This window comes from Cyprinodon variegatus, unplaced genomic scaffold, assembly GCF_000732505.1.
Source record: "Cyprinodon variegatus isolate N-32 unplaced genomic scaffold, C_variegatus-1.0 Scaffold141, whole genome shotgun sequence".
NCBI lineage: Eukaryota > Metazoa > Chordata > Actinopteri > Cyprinodontiformes > Cyprinodontidae > Cyprinodon > Cyprinodon variegatus.
This window is the reverse complement of record NW_015150594.1, coordinates 138,053-157,920: the sequence shown is the minus strand read 5'-3', so window position 1 is coordinate 157,920 and position 19,868 is coordinate 138,053. Positions and strand designations below refer to the sequence as shown.

The 19,868-nt window shown below is 36.6% G+C and overlaps 1 protein-coding gene across 1 annotated transcript in view; it reads right to left on the bottom strand.

Moving 5' to 3' along the window:
• The window catches only part of utrn (utrophin), a 214,009-nt gene that overhangs the window by 57,145 nt on the left and 136,996 nt on the right, over positions 1 to 19,868 (bottom strand). The window contains exons 57-60 of the mRNA XM_015376772.1: positions 18,515 to 18,661; positions 14,658 to 14,736; positions 11,970 to 12,030; positions 2,662 to 2,723 (exon numbers count right to left, since the gene is read on the bottom strand). Of these exons, the coding sequence (XP_015232258.1) occupies positions 2,662 to 2,723; positions 11,970 to 12,030; positions 14,658 to 14,736; positions 18,515 to 18,661 (349 nt within the window). The remainder of the gene's footprint in view (positions 1 to 2,661; positions 2,724 to 11,969; positions 12,031 to 14,657; positions 14,737 to 18,514; positions 18,662 to 19,868) is intronic.

The following is a 19,868-nucleotide window of genomic DNA, read 5'->3' as shown; positions in this document are numbered from 1 at the left end:
ACTTTTCTATAGAGGGAACCAGGAGGAGAACAGTTCTAATGCAGGATATGTGTAATTAGGTCAGCAAGTTTTCATCTCTGAGGACGGATAGATCTATTTGTTGAGCTGCTGCCCTACAGAAAATGCTGCCCGACTTTCTGAGGTCATAACCAATCAGTCTGCTTATTAATGAACAGTTGTTTTTGCCCTCCCACTGGGAACCAGACATGCATTAGGGTATTGATAGGAAGTATCAAAGAGGTAAGATAACAGTCGAAGTAGGTTGAATGTAAAAACTAGATTTATTTAATGATAAATACAAAGTGTGCACTCCTCTGGTGTGAATTCCTAATCTATCAGGTAAGCATTTAAAACCTCTACAGTGCTTATTTTCCTTAAGTATTAAAATTGTTTTGTTTTTTCTTTAACTAAAAAAACAGAGAAAATGTCTTTCCTTCTGTAGATATTCTATTTTATAAAACACTTCTTACAGGTACAAAGAGCCTTTAGATTCGCTTTCCAGGTATTGTTACCTACAGTTAGTAAATCACTTCAGCTCTGAAGATTGATTGACGAAGACCTGTTTTAACTTGACCTTTGATAGGACTTTGTATAAAATGGCCTCTACTTTTATGCTTGTGTTATTACTGCTTACATTTCATTTCTCTTCTGAAGAGGTTGTACTTTAAGCTCTCTGCTAATAATTTGTTTGACATTATGTGTAAAGCTGTGAAAATATGTAGTCCTGCAGTCCATCCCCTTATCAAAACAAAATCATTACCATCCACACCACTCAATGTTACATAAATTAAGCAACAAAACACAATATCTGTTTCAGATAGAGTTATTCTACCAGTCGATAAATAATATTCTAGACTCCATTTATGTTTATAATGGAGGATTTTGTGTTTTACTTCATTTCATAGCCTGAGAATCTCATACAGTACCAGCCCATTCTGCATACACCAAGGCCTCTTTTTTTCTTTCCATCTAACAGATGTACTGTTCATTTTTTCTTTGCTTTCTAGATCCTTATTTACTTCTGATCAAATATCAAATAAGATCAAAGAAATCAGAGAATCTAAGGCTGTGTCCGAACGTCCTCCCTAACCCCTAAATCCCTCAATCACTATATAGAGCATGGTCTTCATAGTGAACTTGGTTAACTGACCGCTCGGACAGATGATCACTGCTTTTCGCTCCCTGTTGGTGACATAACTGCGCCTCCACCGCACAGTGCCTGCAGGATCTTATTATTCGCTGTGAGAGCATAATGCTTTGGGAGGACAGCTCTCCTCGCAAAGCATTCTGAGATATATCTTCTTGTCTATTGACCATGGATGATCACTACTTTTTAAGTTGCATTGTTGGAAATTTCAAGTCTACTACTTTTTCATCCACTAGACATTCGTACACTCATCTAAAATGGCGTAACCATTATATAGTGAGCGATATAGTGATTATGGCGGACATTCGGACACAGCCTAAGAGACAGTTTTGACCAATATTCAAGCTGAAGCAGGTATAAAAAACTACCACACACTTATACAATAAATGTTCTGTCGATTCTAATATGATCATTAACGTCTTTCATTGTATTTGTTCAAAATAAATTACTTATTTAGGATCCTTTTCATCCTCTCTCATTAATCTTTTATAGCTTTCTAAACTGATAAAACCTGCAACCAATTTGGCACTTTATAGTCTGTTTTGAAAGATAATTATTTAAAAAAACATGAGCTTTAGTTATTTACCTGATTTCTTTTTTTCTATCTAGAGCAATTGTTTGTGCTAAAATGCCTCCTGAGTGTCCATACAACTATACATTGGCTCAGAATAACCGTCCTAATTGTTAGATTTGAGGATCAAGTTCAGGTTATTAGATATGTACATCACAATAAATACATGTTTGTCAGCATTTTATCAGAAACATTGGAAATAAAGTTCTGTACAATTGTAGTTAGTTAATATTATTTAATCTATTTAAGCACCTTTCTGACAGGAGGTGTTGCCTCCATATATCTCCTGCTGCCCCTATCCTACAGGACTATGGATGGAAACTAGCTTTGAGCTCCTGTTGTTCATTAATACATGCTGTCTGTCCCTTTCAAATAAATAAATACATAAACCAAAATATCTGTTTTCTTGCATTTTTCTTCTTTTTTCAATCTTTAAAAATATGATCTGCACAGTTACTAGGTTTCAAATTCAGTTTTGGAATATGGTTAGTTCAATGGCTCCTGACAAATTTAATTTAGGAGGTCAAATAGCAAAATGGGCGTTGTGGCTCCTACAACCTGCAGATTCCAATTAGGACCTGGAAATTACAGGTGAATGACACTTAGGAGTTAAAATATTAATATAACAACTAAGATTAAGGCTATGCAATTAACCAAATTTGGTTTTCAAACGACGACTTTTTGCTTCCAAAAGAACAAAACGAAACGATGGACAGGAAAGTAAATAAAATGCACAGATTATACTAGGGATGCATGATCATGATGGTAAAATGCAAAAATACTTTTACCAAATGAGTAATTATGATTTCTTAGAGATAAAATAATAATAGTAATCAATTTAATTCAATTGACTTAAATAATTAAGTTAATTTTAGTCTTACAAGAAGAGATACATATATATGTTACATAATACTATGTGTCTCTGTCTGCGTGCGTGTTTTACCGAGAGACTGATAGAGCTCCGTCATCTTTGGATGATCCCAGCAGGTCGTCTGTGTCTGGTGACTGAAAAATTCAACATGGAGAGAAAACATTTAGACAAACTGGGAAAAGAACTGCTTTTATCACACAAGGTGCAAAAAAACATCCACAGTGTCTTTCGCCATTAGTGAAAGAAAGTGAAACTGTGTGGTGTGGATGTTATTACTAACGGAACAATAATAAAATTCATTTGACTTACAGCAAGGTTAAAAAAATTACTGTTACAAAACTGTTTAGTTTAATTTCTTTAAGCATTTTACATTCCCATGTTACTTAAACATTGAGGGAAAGAAATTCCAGAAGTTTTTTCAACACATTTTTAAAAAAATAACTCCTCTACTATTAGGATATTATTGTTAAAATCACAACAGCTGTAAAAAATCACAAACCTTCGTTGATCACATTGATAAATCCACCTCATCCTTACAAACTTTACTATATTAATGTTCCCACCTGTCTTTGTAAGGTCAAGAGTTTCAGTCACTGAAACATAATTTCAGCTGTAAGGGTTAAATAAGTTCCCATACTGTATATAAATGAAAAGTAGTGTGTGTGTGAATGCATGACAATTAAATTATAATATCCTTCTACATATTTAGACAGACAATACAGCACTGCAATACATTTTAAAATGATAATTTGGGGAAAAAAAGACTATATCTAAATGATAAAGCACTTTTTTTTCTCCTTCACAAATAATCTTCACTTTTTCCTTCCAATTTTCAAAAGCCCCCATCTTTGACACCACTTCTCTAAGTTTAACCCATAAAAAACACTGTTTTACTGTAGCAATGTCAATAACTGTAGGATGCTTAAGTATTTGCTTTAAACTATTAGTTAAATAACCATTTCGTCATCCTGCGTCAAATATGCTAAAAGGTCGGGAAGGCTAGAAAATATTTTCTCATGTTTTAATCTTCCTCTAATATAGTTCCTGAAGAGACATTGGAACAGAGCAAACTAATTATTGTCAAATCAAAGCTTTTATTGACGCACTTTGCATCAATAAAAGCGTCTGAGTGCTTTTATAGCTGCACTTTGGTGGCAGCTAAAAACAAGGTAGTTCAACACACACTGAGCAAACTTTTTTCTAACAGTCTCTGAATCAGGGCCAGGGACTACAGAGTTGTTTTCAAATCTGATATAGAAAACACAAAACACTCCCCAATCACACACAGTGAGTCACTCCTCACTGTAGGGAGTCTTTTTAAACACCGCAGGACACAAAAATAAGGAGAACAAGTTCCAAGTCCCTTTTCGCTTCTCCACTTCAGCCCCAGACCCGTTGAAAAGAAAAAAAGGCACAAGATCCGTAGTGCATAAATAAATAAAATAAGATGCATGTCAAAGTTGATCAAACAACTGTCTTCACAAGCACAGGGTAACAAACAAAGAAAAGGAAAAAAAACAGACTCAAGCTGCAAATGCAAGTGAAGTGTTTCTATTTGAGGTGTGCAGGCTGTGATGTGGATCTCTGGTGTTTGTGCTTTTTTTTTTCTTCTTCCTAGGAAAGCACCTGACAGTCAGGAGCAACGCTTGGATCCACGCAGAATATTTCGAGAAGTTTTCCGCAAGATGGTTTTTGAAAAGCAGAAGATCCCTTGTGGGTTCTGCAATGGCTCGCTCTGTGCTGACTGTCAGCGGGAAGTAGAGTTGAACCGCTGCAGCGGATGGAATAAGCTCCCCAAATACACAGATGTTCATCACTATTCAGCAGCTGCGCAGACTGATAACCTTTTCCACAAACGAGAAGCTATTGCTAATGCACCAAACTCCCCTCGCTGTTGATTAACAGGGAGTTTGCCTAAACTGTCAATGGGTTTAAATACCGGTACATGTGGTTGTAGAGATTTATTGGCATTTGCTCCACAACATCAGTGGGGGAGATGACCAGCTATCCACACAAATACTGGTCAGAAGTTATGGTTACAAAGGAAACTGAATTGCCCACTGCTTTATTTAAACAACTGTCGTCCCTGTAGTGATGATTGGGAAATTCTGCTCTTAGTTTGAGGGGGAAAAAAAAGAAACAATCAGATAAATCTGCAACTTTTACAACCAGTGGATGACATCAGTTATTCTGATGATGTCTAAAAGCCTTTTTGACAGCATCCAACCTTAAAGAACGACAGGGCAGAATGAGGCACTTTAAAAGTCAGTGGGGTTTTGCGAGATTATGATTTGTGATCCCATGATTGCTTTTTATTAACAAATAAACTAGAGTTAAAGGGAATACAGTAAGGCTTATAAATTTATATGCCAGAAAATCAACTGCTAAATATAATCTGATGATTTCCAGCACCTGTCAGTGAGGTAAAAGGAAAACGAAAGCCATTTCCACCTTCAGTAAAGTGTTTAAAATGGCATCAGAGGAAGTAAAAAAGAGGCAAAAGAGAAACATCACGACAGGCTGGTTGTTCATCTCAGACTCAAAACATTGGGTGGTGGTCTTTTTTGTACCTTTCCAGGTTTAGCTTTGTTTCTCTGGATGTAAAAAAGACAAATGTTACTCTGGATATAAAATGAGCCACCTGCCACAGGCATGTTTATTCACCTTTGTGGGTCAATTTACCAAATTATATAAGGGGGAAACCTTAAAACCTCTCCCTGGTTCACTAACAAAAATATCCTGTGTTCCTATTTTTAATACAATAACACTCTTGAGCTGTAAATCAGAAAGAAAAAGGCTCTTTAACTAAGAGAATCAGGTGCTGCATTCACATTTATCAGACAGCTTGGCGTCGAAACAATTTTAAAATGGATCTTTTAGTACCTTTTTTGTAGGAGTATCTAAAACAGAGACAACAAATGCAAGAAACAGAGTCAGAGAATAATGATGTATTATCAAAAACAAGCTGAGTCCAAGAGAACCATTAGCTTAATCTATAGCTTGACAGCTGATGATCAAAGATTGATGATCTCTAAGGTCCTTTGTTGTTGAGATTTCAAAGTCCAATACTTCTTTTGTCCTACTGCTGTTAACATTCCAAACTTTGTGAGCAAATGTTTGACTTGTTAACTAAAAAGAAGTAAAAAAGCTGCTAATTTAAATACAATTGCTTCAGAACAGTGGAGATCTACAGACCCTGACCATTTTGAAGTATAAGTAGAGAACTGCTTGAGGGTAAAGTTTAAGTAAGTGGATTTATCATCCTGTATATGTGGCCATCTGTACAGTAAGTGCTCATACAAATCTTTTTTTGAGCTCATTGCATCAAGACTGATACCAAAAAGGAGCAAAAGACTTTGGTAAGATTAGTGTTCACCTCTGCAGTAGCATCCAGAGACTTAGCACTTCAAAGTGCATCAAAGCTGATCTGGCTTTATGTGGTGACTCAATGACAATTTTTCTTTTTTATTGGATTGTCATAAAACCCTGTGACTGATCTTTTCAAACACACACACACACACACACACACACACACACACACACACTAATCACTTTGAAGTAGACAAACCTGTTTGGGCAATTTTTTTTTTATTTTCCTCCTTTGGCGCACACCAGAGGGAGCACACAACTCATCTGCCTAAAGTCAAACACACCAGTCCATTTGAAGCATCCTGACAGCTTCGCCGGATGAAAACACCCATGATCACAGACTTTTTTTTTTACTTGAAAGTGATTAATCTGTACTCTAAATTGCAATAAATCTAAAGCCTTTATCTCTAGTCGTCATCTAGTGACAAGTTAGAGATGCAAATGTTGCAAAAATGTCATCCTTCCAATTTTTTTTTTACTAAGCTAAAGCCTATTTTTTGTATCAGAGTGACTTCATTTTTTTCCTGCTGTTTGTTTTTTATTTTTTGGTAAAAATAAGCTGAAGGAAGGAGTATGTCTCGGCCAGGCTGGAGGGTGAGGGATATATAACCTTTTACTCAAGGATTTTATACAATTTCTGTCTGGCTGAACGGAGGGAGCAGTGGAGGCAATTTGACAAAAGTGACCCTCTTATACTAACAGATCGCTTGCTGCGACAATTCAGCTTATTAAGAATAATTGCTTTTTGCCCTTTGATATTTTATGTGGCTTCTCCATCCCTTGCTGCTGTTTAATTAAAGGTTAAAGTGATTTTCATTACTAATTTCATCCCTGCTGTTCCACAACTAACAATATATCTCCCACTGTACCAGTTCTACTCTCATGTATTTTCCTCTAGGAAAGAGGCAGAGTTGACTAACAGAAAATAGTCTAAGAAAGCATCCACCTTCTTTGTGTTTTAAAAGATCAAAACAGCAATATGAACAGCGGAAGAGCACTTCCCTGGCTGGTGGGAGTTTGTCAATGTCACACATTCAAGGGAGCGACATGAATAATCATGAGTGGGTAGATGAATGACTAAGTGTGTCGGGAAATGTAAAGAAATAAAATTAGGGAAGGATTGCAGAAAGCCAGAGGAAGATTTCACTGACAGCTCCTTCCAACGCTCATCAGGAGAAACTCAGCGACAGGTGACAAGTGCTTTCATTCTCCACCTGATGTCTTGTGCCGTCTCAAAAGCTGACATATCTTCACCCCTGCTTCTTTTTGTCTTTACTTTTTTGGCCTCTGTATCACAGCCTCATTTTGGCGCTGAATTCAGAGCTCTGACAGAGAGGGGACAGCACACAAGCCATTCAAAGAGGGAATCCATCTGATTTCCTCTCGACATCTCAACACTATGCCACTGGGAGGCCTAAATAAGCATAATTTTAATCAGTGGGAATTTTGTCCTGCACAAGAAAAGGTGCAGAGTGGGGAAAAAGATGGGAGGAGGTGGGTGGGAGAAACAAATGTCAGAGTGCTGAGAAAATCCACTGAAAGCAACCTGTGATTAGTCCTGGGGATGGATTCATAGTTCATCTCAAGCAGCCAATTAAGATGGTTTTAAAAACCGAGTGCCAGCTTTCATGTTCTGAGTGCGAATGAGAAAAGGATTTACACCGAAAGTCATCAACGTATTTACAGAAACAGGAGAAACTGGGATTGGGAGTTTCTCTACAGAAGTATTTATTTACTGTACATTTTTTCAGAATTCAAACATTAACATTGGTGCGTTCTGATGAGATTTCACATGATGGACCAACAGAAAGTAGCGCATGATTATAAAAACTGAAGGATGATCACATATGATTTTTAAAATTGCTGTACAAATAAAACATTTTTATATTCAGACCTGCTTTAAAGAATGAACTTCATAGCAGTTATAACTGATAATATTTTAGGATATGTCGCAGAGAGCTTTGTTCACCTTCAGAATGACAGCTCTGTCTAGTTCCGTTTTTTCCAACTACTAGATTTAACACAGATCATAATAAAATTAAGCTACTTTGATCGTATCCATTCCAGTCTGACTGGCTGTAGGAAGGTGACCTTAAACATGTCTAATGTCTTCAGCAGAATCCAACAACTTTTCTTCCCAAACCTCACTATATTTAGGTCTACTGTAAAAATCCGCTCCCTACAGCACGATGGGCCACTCACATGTTGCACTGCTTTCATGTTCAGCCTGACATGCAAGTAATTTTCACGTAGGTCACAGCAGTTCTTATCTGACTACATCGCTTTTACTGTTGTCAACATGTTGTTGTCATGATGGTAAACAAATCATCTTATGGCAACACTCTGATGCATGTTTTCTATTAGGGTTGTCAAAAGTATCGATACTCAAAAAAGTATTGATACTGAAACGTTGTATCCGGATACAATACTCGTTTTTAAAAGTATCGATACAGTGCTACCACCAGTGGCACCTATATAGTCATTCATCTAAAGTGCAGAATAGTGAAAAATGCACTTTCTGAACACTGTGTGATTGAATAATTCTGTGCACTTTGCAGTTTCTGACTTTTTTTTTGTAAGAGGTGCAGCTGCTGAGAATTATTATTGTTTCTTAACCAGTTTGGCTAGTGTCATTGTTATGTGTGCAAAGCATAGCCAAGGAAGGAACACTTAATTTTAATTTTATATGATTTTTTTAAGCTTGCTTAATATTGTGCACAGCATACAACCTTTATTGTATTTATTTATTGTATTTCATTTATTAATGAAAATATTTCTGTAGAATTTTGGAGTCTTTGTTTTTATCTTTGTGGTATCGAAAATGGTATCAAGTGTCGAATATTTTCCTTGGTATCGATATCGAGTTGAAAAGTTTAGTATCGTGACAACCCTATTTTCTATAACAGAGCTTCCCCCCTGTGCTGTTGATCTATTGTGATCATTTAGGGCTCAAATAATTAATCGCATTAATCGGGATTAATCGATTATTGAAATAATTCTCAACTAATTTAGCAATCGATAAGTAAATTAATCGTTAAATGCAGTACAGAGACTGTAAAACATGCCTTTATTAGATAACAGAGAGACCAGCTTATAGCAGAAATTATATCAAAATTGTAAAAAAAAAAAAATATATATATATATATATATAAACATTTTGCATTTAAGTAAAAAAAAAACAAAAAAAAAAACGTTTGAGTCTGGCAATATCCTCTATCCAGAACTCCTCAAGTGGAAAATGTTCATCTTTATTTTTACCTGGTTTAATTTCGTAAAAATTCTTCTTTAGGCAACCTTTCGCTATCCAATTACTAATCGATTATTGGAAAAAATTAACAGATTAATCAATTTGCAAAATAATTGTAAGTTGCAGCCCTAGATTCTTTACATTAGGCGGATTGGTTTATTATACTTTACTTTCTGGGGTCATTACAAAAACCCATATTCAATCTAAAAAACATTTATTAATTAGACGACTTCTAAAAATGTTCATGGGTTTTTTTATGGGTTTCAAAATAAAATACATATAAATATAAAGTACAAGACCCTCTAAAATGTATTTGTAATAAATGTTTATCAATAGGCTATTATATACAATCTCAATTAATAGATAAATGTTTGTAGCTTTAACAAGAGAAAATCTGAAAAAGCAGCAGTAGTGCAAACACTGATGAATCACACTGTAGAAAACAAAATGTAGATTTTTTTATTTTCCTATTTCAGGGTGAAACCTTCCCCTGTTATATGGTTCATCTGCATCTACCATGTATCTGTAGGCATTACTACTCAGTTCATTTATATGCCAGGTTTTGTTTTTCTGTGTCTGTCTGCGTGTTCTGTCATTCTGACAGATGTAGGTTCACTGGCTGGGCACTTCTGTGATCACAGGCTTTTTTTTTTTTTATGTTGTTTGTTTTTTGCTCCAAACACAGAGTCTGGCTCTGCGAGCCTTGTCAGGCTTTATTCTGATCGCCTCCAGCATCAGGCCTCAGCAGGCACAAACACAAGCGGGTGTCAGTCCATGTTTAGGAATTTATTCTATTTGGGATTTTCTGAATATCTTTTCTCTTTAAGGAAATTTTTTTGAAGACCCTAACAGTGCATCATTAAAAATGTATTCAGCTAAAATATATTTTTTATAATTTATTTGTTTCTGTCTCCTAAATATATTTTTTAATAACCCAGGAACTTGGACAGCTATTTTTAAAAATCAATGCCAAATATGCAGCAAAAAAACAAATGAGTTACCAAATCTAAGATTCTATTACAATAAATACGGTAACAAAACTAATATTTTCAGGTACTGTCAGTGCAATCCTTGACAGATGAAAGTTAGAGCATCACTTTAAACAGTGGTAAAAGTTCAGATTTTGTCCCAAATCCCTAATGAGACTCCAACATTTTTAAAGCTGACATTTCCTGAGGAGCAAAATAAGCTGCAACCTAGGATCTGGCTGGAAGAGGTAAGAACTGTGATGGGAATGAAGATATGCACCAGAAGTCATTAAAGTCATTGTTACAGTCCAACTTTTCTCAGATACAGCTATTCTAAAGGGCTGATTTTTTTTTAAAGTAAATCAGAAAAGCAAAAGTGAAACAACTGAACTTTAACATATATCCAGCAGCATTTTGCTGAATAGAAAATGCTTAAATGTGTAAGAAAAAAATGATATGCATGTGTCACGCAAATGATGTGTAAAGATTGGCTTCAGGTCAGTTTGCGCCTCCATACTGTAGTTGTAACATTTTTGTGTCTTTTCAGGAAGGAAACTAAGCCATTTTCTCACACTTTGCATTAACCACAATTTGAGTCCTGCTTTCTTTGGGGCGCTTTGGACTTATATTGACACCTTAATTTTCTATCAATCTCGCAATGTCACCACAATATTTTGGGATGTAATAGTGAAACAATGAGCATAATGGGGTAAACGGTGATAAAATGGGTCCTATCACCTAGAATTTAAAGAAAAAACTATCCTCATTTTTGTTAAAACATGCAAATTAGAAATGCTATCAAAGGTCTGTTGAGATTTTCATTTTAAAGAGCAAAGTAAAAGTCAAAATTTTACTCCTTTTACATCATACATACGACTCCACATAAGTGTCAATTGTTTAACCAGGTTGTAATGGTTGAAAATCTAGAAATAAACAGGATCAACTTTGGTAAATAATTGAGAGGCTGAACAAGAGCATAGCTGTGTTTCCTTTTAACTGAAAAGCTTATTTTTAATTAACTTGATTTAAGGTGAGTTAACCAAGTACTTTAAAGCGTAATGTCTTCATACGTCATCACCCACATTCTGTCGTCACACATGGCTGTAATACACAGGAAGCAGAGGCTGCAATCTAGTCCTGACCACAGATCATTATTGGAAGAAAAAGCTTATTCATAAAAATTTCCCATTCCCCATTTAGAATATTAACCCTTTTTCCAAAAGCCACCAACATAGCATGAAAATGTCTGAGAGTTTTTTTCGAATTCTGCCATTTTCATCAAGCTTTTCTGATGCAATACTTAAAAATGCACATTAGACAAAGCTGATGGAAACATGTTATAACAGCATTTCAACCTATGACCTGGAACCAGTGGGATTTTGTAGTTCAGTTTTTTTTTTTTTTCCTTTTGTTTTGTTTTTTTTAAGTTTTAGCAAGCGACAACATTCTCTAGCAAATACACAGAAGAACTGCTGTTCACAGTCACTGATTACACCAAGAAAACCTCAAACGTTATGACAGAATGTTGTCGATCACATAACTTACTACTAAATTCAACTGACACAAAATCTCCAAATTAATATTTGCTACTGCCTTTTAAAGGAATTGAAATTAGAAATTTTGTCTTTATGGGTCAAAGATTGACAAACCGAAGCCTAGAAAAACAACCTAATCTATTGATGTGTGCATCTCTAGAACATACCCTGGGCTAATGTGTAATAAATGCATTATTACTTCATCATTTACAGAGATTCAAAAAGTTTAAACTTGGATGATCTAAACTTTCTTATACGTACTTGATGTAATAGGGAACCTTGTTCTGAGACACTGCACGTTGCCAGGGGAGCTGTACAGATGCTGCAAACAAAAAAAGGAAAAGATTAGATTAGAATTTAAGACAAACAAAAAAAAAAGAATCAGTTCAGATTAAAACTCAATGGTAATAAACGCCTCTTGCACAAAACCAATCATCTTAGTGATCAAGCCAGACTTGAAATAATCTCAAATTTTCATATTAATGCAGGAAATCATTTTAATATCTGTTGTGGTGTTAAATCCAGCTAAACAGCGGCACTCAAGACGCTCTCCTCCGAGGCAATAAGCAAAAGAAATGTGTTGTAATTTATCGGCATACCACTTCCCCACCTCCATAACACGGCTTAACACTCAGATAGAGAGATGAAAAGACAGTAAGAGAAGAAGATTAAGCAAGATTGGGAGATATATATGAGATGGAGAGGGTAAGATAAGAACACAGTACTTTATTGATCCCCGAGGGAATATTAAGCTACTAGGGTAATGAGAGTGAATGTGTGATGTAGGAGATAGTGTCATAGTGTCAGATGAAAGACGACTGGTATTTTGTCTGGTCTACTAGCTGAGCTCTCAGCAGCGCTTGCTCAGTAAATTTGAGTCTGGCTGTGACGCAGCGTGGTGACTGAACACCTGCTCTGAATCACACGCAGAGCATTTAGTCTCCGTGCCTGACAGCCAGTAAAAAGTATCAGGTGGAGCTCGCAGAACTCTGATGGCTGGATGATGAGAGAGGCATGGGGAGGACGAAAAAGGCTGCTTTGTTTAATGATTCTGAATTTGTCTTCCTCTGTTGAGCTCAGTCTCCAACTTTCTGTACAGAGCTAATGACCACTTAAAAGAGGGAGGTAGGAGGCGGGAGTCACTAAAGCTGTCATTAAGCATTGCATTATGAAAAAGTAAAGTGTGGCTAATCTGCAGACTCTGAAAGGTGCTGAATGCCAATACTTTTTCTTATGCATAGTTATAGGGAGTTAGAGAGAGAATTAATCTGGGAAGCCAGATAGATAATGTGTCGCACTTTCAGGTAAAGGAGGGGCATACAGCAGCTGATTGGGTGAAGTTGGGTTTTAGCCAATCACGGTAACGCTTGAAGATGTGTTAAGCAGAAGGAGCCTTCAGTGACTACAGCACATTTGTAGCGTTCCTCTATTTCTTTTAAGGGATGAAGTGGATTCTGACAAAGCAGATGTGATAGAAAAAACTACGCCTGCGCCCTCCTTTCAGTTCGGCTGTAAGCTCATCGCTTTTATCTGTTCCGCCTTAAATCAAAAGACTGCAACATGATTGGCCGACCCAACGGCTGAAGTGGGATTCTAGATTGATTCCTGGATGTTTGCGAACCCACAAATATCGTGAGAAATCTGCCTGCAGGGAAGGATAACGGGAAATACCTTAAAATACATTTACCTTTTGTTGGCCTTGGGAGATTTTATAAAGCTGATGCTCCACCAGCAAATATGATACAAAGTTAAATGTCCATACAGATAACATTTTTATAGCAAATAACCACATTGATGTCATGTTTGATTACTTAATTCTTACACATTTTGTCCATTTCTGTTAGTCTGTCATACCAAATATCGTAATTTTTACATACTTACAGTACACTTAAAAATAAACATACTTAGCTATACTGGAAAAATTCAATACTAAATACACAATTTGAAATACCACTTCAAACTTTTATTATGTAAGAAATACAAAAAAACTCTAAGATAAAAAAAAATTCTTAAAGTATCTTAAAATAGTTTTATTTTTTAAAATTAAATTATATAAGCAGGTTTTTTCCCTGATAGCTATTTTTTACTTTTAAAAAATTGCTTTAACAGATTTTCATGTTCAGCTGCTTTGTCTGTTTTTTTATATTGTCTAAGAGAAATGGGTATTTTGAGTAAAAAGAAACAGGGATAACTCAATTAAAGTTCATAAAATCTCTGATAAACCCAAAATTTAAAGCTAATTTAAAAACTGTCTTATTAATATTTTTTTTTTCTTTACCCATTGTGGTTCTGGCAGTTTTGTAAAATAAAAGGCTGAGCAGTAAGGAAGGGAGCCAGGGCATAGTAATTGCAATTTATCGTTATTCTTTTATCCCTCTGAATCTTTCTCACTAGTGCGGCACCATGTTTATCGAACGTAAACCGAATTATTTTGGCTTGTTAGATCAGACGCCTCTGGCGCGGTGTGTTGACATCCATACGTTGCGATCAAAGGCATCACGTATATTAGGAGGACGGCCCTTTTCTGGTGTTTCCACTGTGTGCCGATCGGAGCCGAGCCGTTTCAAGGCGATGTTAACACAGGTTGCTTGCAGAGTCGTTTGACTTGGATCCACACGGGTCAGTGAGCTGACAAGTTGACAAGGCCACTAAAAGCCAATTGTTCCCGGGTTTAAACAGGTTTTTCAGCCGGAGGTATAAGGCAAGGTATCTTAACCCTGGTCCTCAGGGCCCACTGCCCTTTATCTGTTACATGTGTTTTTACTCATGCATACCTGATTGAAATCATTGCATTCCCTCCTATGCAGCCTTCAAATGTTATTTATCACGTTTTTATTCAGGCCAGGGGTATGAAGACAGGGAAACACCTAAAACATGTAGGACAGTGGGCCCTGAGGTCCAGGGTTTAGAAACCCTGGTCTTCTTCGACAGCTACTGAGTTCTACTCACTGGAGAGGAAATGCTGAGAGGAGGGGCCAAAGTCTCTGTGAGCTTCCTGAAGGAGTTTCAGTCTGTCCTCCACTGCTACCTGTGAAAACATTAAAACACAGTGTATGTAAAAAATACATTTAAAGACAACAAAACTTTATGTCATATGTGGAGTGAAGTCAATTTAAATATTCCACAAGATAGGATTATAAAACCATCTAATATCACATCCTCAGTGGTGAAGGAATACTTTTTATAAAAAATAAATAAATCCTGAGTCCCAATTATAACCTCTGTAATGGCAACTTCCCTTCAACTTTTTATACACTTAACAGTCCAAAATTATCCTGTTTCATTCCAGCTTAATGCATTTTAAGTCCACTTGTGGGACGAAACTACAGTTTGGCCCAGAGCAATTAAAAAATACATAAAAAATTAAGTCTATCTGGCTTTCCTTCAGGGAAACAGGGACAGGTTTATGCAAAGGCTAAGCAATAAACAATGCAGTCATGCATCAATCAGTCAAGGCCGTGCATCTCTGCAGACAGCACTGTTCGTCTTAAGCCCTCTCAAAATGGTAATGGCATGGTCAGCTACATACGACTTGCGCCTGTCAGAATCAACAAATAAGCCTTGTCCAACAGCGAAGCAGAGTTCTGCCAGTTCCACCAACTAACTCGATCATTATGGGAAGGCCTGACAGGCATGACAGTGAAGAAGTGTCTCTGCAGCTATTAGATCTACAGCGCTGACTTACAAGGAGCCAAACACAGGACAAAAACTCCAGGAAGCCCTAACAAAAATTTAATAAGCAAATGTTCAAAACAAATGTTAAATACTTTGAGATATTTTAAGAGATGTATTGATTTTAACTAGGGGTGATATTAGATTTTATGGAGGAAAAAGAAAATTGACATACGCCTCTTTTCCATTGCCACTCAAAAGCCTTTAGAAAGCCCAGGGAGAATTTCCACTCAAGTTTTTACTTCCCCAGGTTCCACCAAAGATCTTATTCTTTCTTATCTTATTCTTATTCATTCCTGAGGTTTGTCGATAGGTGGGGTTGTTTATAGCTGTAGTGCTTAGTTCCAACAGCGGTAACAGTAGCACATGAAGATGAGTCTACAAAAGGTTTTATACTTTCAGTTTTTAACCGTTTTGAGATGTTTTTAAGCAAGAAAGTACACCCCATACCGCCATCTGTGTCTAACCGCTCTAACCACATCAATAATGTCACCCAGTTATTTAGCATTATTGCTTTATTGTTTTAACACACAAAGCTGAGTTAACTTAGTTAATTTGGCTGAAAAGCTGCGACAGTTTCCTTTCTGTCATTTGAAAGGAAATGATGGAGTAATGATGAGACACATAAGATTCAAAAAACGTGTTTAACTTCAATAAAATATCAAACAATCCTCGTAAAAGGGATGCAGTCTACCTGTACGTAAGTGAGAATGTGTTCATGAGAACTACCAAACTGCATAATTACCACCCCGATAATGCCATTTAAGCCAACATTTGACTGAGGGGACGACTTCCCACGCTTTTCAGAAGAAATGGCTTTGAAGACAAAGAAGGACAACTTTACAGGTTTGAAAATAAAGGAACTGAGGACTGAGAGCTGAGTGGGAGAATTAAAAGACCGTTAGAGCTGTAAAATAAGGCGGTTGTAGTTTTAAAGAAATAAAAATAAAAGAAAATTAAATATTAAAAAAAAAATATAACTTGATCCAAAAACAGTCAAACTACTGATAGAGGCTGGAGGTGCAGCATATGATGTAAATACTGAACATGAGTTCACCGTTGACCACAAAGTCAAAACATTCTGCAAAATGTTATATAAGCATGTGTCTATTGTACATCGCCAGACTAAGTCTGTTATCCCTTCATCACATTCTCTAGCTCTCATAGAACGCATACCAAAAATGTTAACAGCAAAAACTCTTAACTTGAATCATTCAGACAGACCCAAACATTCCACATTTTTGCAAAAAACAAAGCCAAGGAGCTGCAATGGACTGAAATTAAGTGTTTCTGTGTTGCTGAGCTTTCTATTCATTTTCTGTTCCAGAGGTTTCAAAAGTAGCTTGATTTATGACTGTATTTTGTACTTTTTGACGAACTGACAAATTAAACCAGTAACCCCCCGGATACCGAAATGCCAGCTGTAGGTGTAGTGACCGATAAAAAAAAAGTAGTTTTATAATTGCAGAGTTGCATAATATACAATGATGTAGCCCGATAAAATGTACAATTGCTTCCAAGTAAAACAAATGTGGTCATTTTGTAAAATACTAGGTTTGAATAACAGCCGACTGATCGCGCAAGACTCCAACATCAAGTATTGAGCACTCGTAACATTTGTTCGTACCTAAAAGAAGATTAGATCTCCCAAAACACTCGTACAAACGATTTAAGAATACCTTTGCTTGTATGAACGGTTCTTGTGTGAGGCCAAATATCTCAGACAATAAATGTCTCAAAGATTACTACGTTTTTTTGTTTTTTGTTTTTTGAGAAATTACGTGACGTTTGAGTATTGTGTGTGAAATTAAAAGTATGTTCAAGAAAGCAAATACGGTACATAAAAATGCAAGTACATGCTTACCACTTATATGACAGCAAATCATAAGTTTAAAACACAAACAGTGAGAAAAATAGTCAGTCTTTGTGTCCGGGGGATAAAAAGTAAAGCTTCACGCTTCGTCAATCACAAAAAACCCATTAAAGGCCTCGTGTTGACATCTCAGCCCGCACACCTGTGCTCTGTTTGCTTTGCCTCCTTTCGTGTGGCAGCACAGGGACACTCTCACATCTGCACAGATATGATGACAGCCAGCTTACAGATGTCCACACAGTGATCGTGGCTGTGGGCACAGAAAGGCCAGTAGTTGGGTCTCTGGTTTTTATCGTCAGATAATGACTTCTTATGCCTTCTCTACCACAGCGAGAAAGATGGTGACTGTCTGCATATGCAATGAAATCATCAGGCGGCAAAGTCGGACCAGGCTTATTAGAGAATCCTGCAGGCTAAAACAAGACAAGTTAAAAAAGGACCAGTACTATAAAAACAGTTATTCTCTGCCACAGTGTTTGAGTTATGGTCTCATTAACATAAAAGACCATTATTGCTAGTCTTTGCAGTCCCTGGAAATATCACATCACTACTATTTAGTCCTGTTTGGCAATTTCTCCCTGAAGTACAGTCGAGCTTAAAAACAAAGAACAATCTAAGAAATTTTTTTTTTTTTTTGTCCAAAATGATGTTTTTTTTGCTCAATAAATCTTTGAGTAATTAAATGCGAAGTGTGGAAATACTGTCAGTATCCTTCAAAATCAAGGCATCATTAGACGCATAAGGCATGACCAGCACATTCTGGATACCAGCATTAATTATATTGGCTATCCCAGTGTCTGTTTTAATTGGAAAGGGACAAAGAGCGAAAACGCTTGGACAGATTTAATCCATAGTTGTGGAATTCTATCCATCGCAAACCCCAATTTATTAAAACATCTGCATAAATATATTCTATTACTCAGGAATAAAAAAAAAATGTTCACTGTTCATGACTAGTAAAGAAATGTTTTCTCTTTTTCTCTTCAGGGCTAGACACGCTCCAGTCTGAGAAAGCTCAGCAGGCACCACAGCGAATCAGACCAAGACTATCAAGCATGCAGAGAGCCAGAGATGTGACTGGGGCACTTTGAGGACAACATCCACTGATGTGCACAAACAAAGTGCTGCACAAAAGTCGAATCGCTGCATAGAATCAAAGAGAGAAAGATAACAGAGGCAGGCAAATACACCAAAGAGAGAAATATTTGGACATCAATATGAAACAAAAGAAAACAAAAAGAGGGAAAGTATTTTTATCTACCTGCAGAATCTTCCATCTCATGTTGAGTTGGTCCAGTTGTCTGGAGGCAGTAGACGACAGCTGAATGTCCAGCGGTGTAAGCTCAGCAGCAAGCTCGTTGACCACCCGGACATCCTGACGGAGGGGGGCGATCTCCTCCCTGAAGGCCTGAAAGTACAATTACAGTTTAATTTCCCCCCTGGGTGTCAATCTGGTCCAAACGGCAACACGTTTGCCTAGTTGTCATGAAAATGAACAGAAAGTCTAAATAAAATACTAATGAGAAAATATGCATTTAAGGAAGATGACTTTCTTTGCCATCATCATTGCTGTCATTCAGATGGTCTTCCATCTCTTTGAGATGAGACGCTGAATATGATGAATGGGACCAACTAATGACAGAAACAACAAACCAGAGGCAACAGCAACTGGGAAGGAACTGTGTTGTATAAACAGAGTCAGTAAAAATTTACATACAACCAGAGTGCCCTTCCCTTTTATTGGTATGACTAGTAAAGTTCCTAAAAAACCCATCTAGTTTCTATTTGGGTAGCAAAATACACATTAAAAAAGTGTTGGAAGCTTTCACTCTTTAATCTGGTGGCCAGGTACCAATAGTTGCCACAATAACCACATTGCCTTTGGTACATCACTTAATCTCCTCTATTTCTCTTTCCTTGGCTAAACCTCAGGTTTTCAATCCAAGATCCCCTGGTATTGGGTTACATCTGTTTGCAGCCTCCAGTCTGGTATTTTTACATGTATACAATTTGTATCTTGCAGAAGATAACACAGGTAAAATAAATATGCACCTCAAGGGGACAACTTCAAGATAATCTAATATTATTCTGTTAGATTTAGAACGGATTGAGGGATTTATTTAAACAGATATGTCAGCACAATTTTTCTGTACTTTACTCCGCTGCAATAAACAAAGAATGGAGCAATAAATATACATTAATTCTGTATAGATCTGATATCTGCCACGCTTATAAACCATTTGATGTCTTTTTTTAGGATTTCATTATGAAATGAGAGATGGAAAAACAAGGATGTCTTGTTCTAAGGTGCATGTAATTTCTAAAACCTGTAATAACGCATAATCTATGCTCAAATCCTTTAGTTATCCTGTTCAGAAGCCGGAATTTCTTCTCTGGTTTATTCTAGACAAAAAAGGACAGGGTTAAAGATTTGCTTTCTCCACTGACTTAGAATTACAGGTTAAGGACTGATGGGGAATTTTTTATTGTAAAAAAAAAAAAAAAAAAAAATCAGCCGTCCAAGCAGAAGTTAAAGTTGCAGATAGCTTAACCTGAGCTACATGCTATCTCTACCTGAAGTATTTGTCCAGAGGCAGAGATCAAAGTGAAGGCAG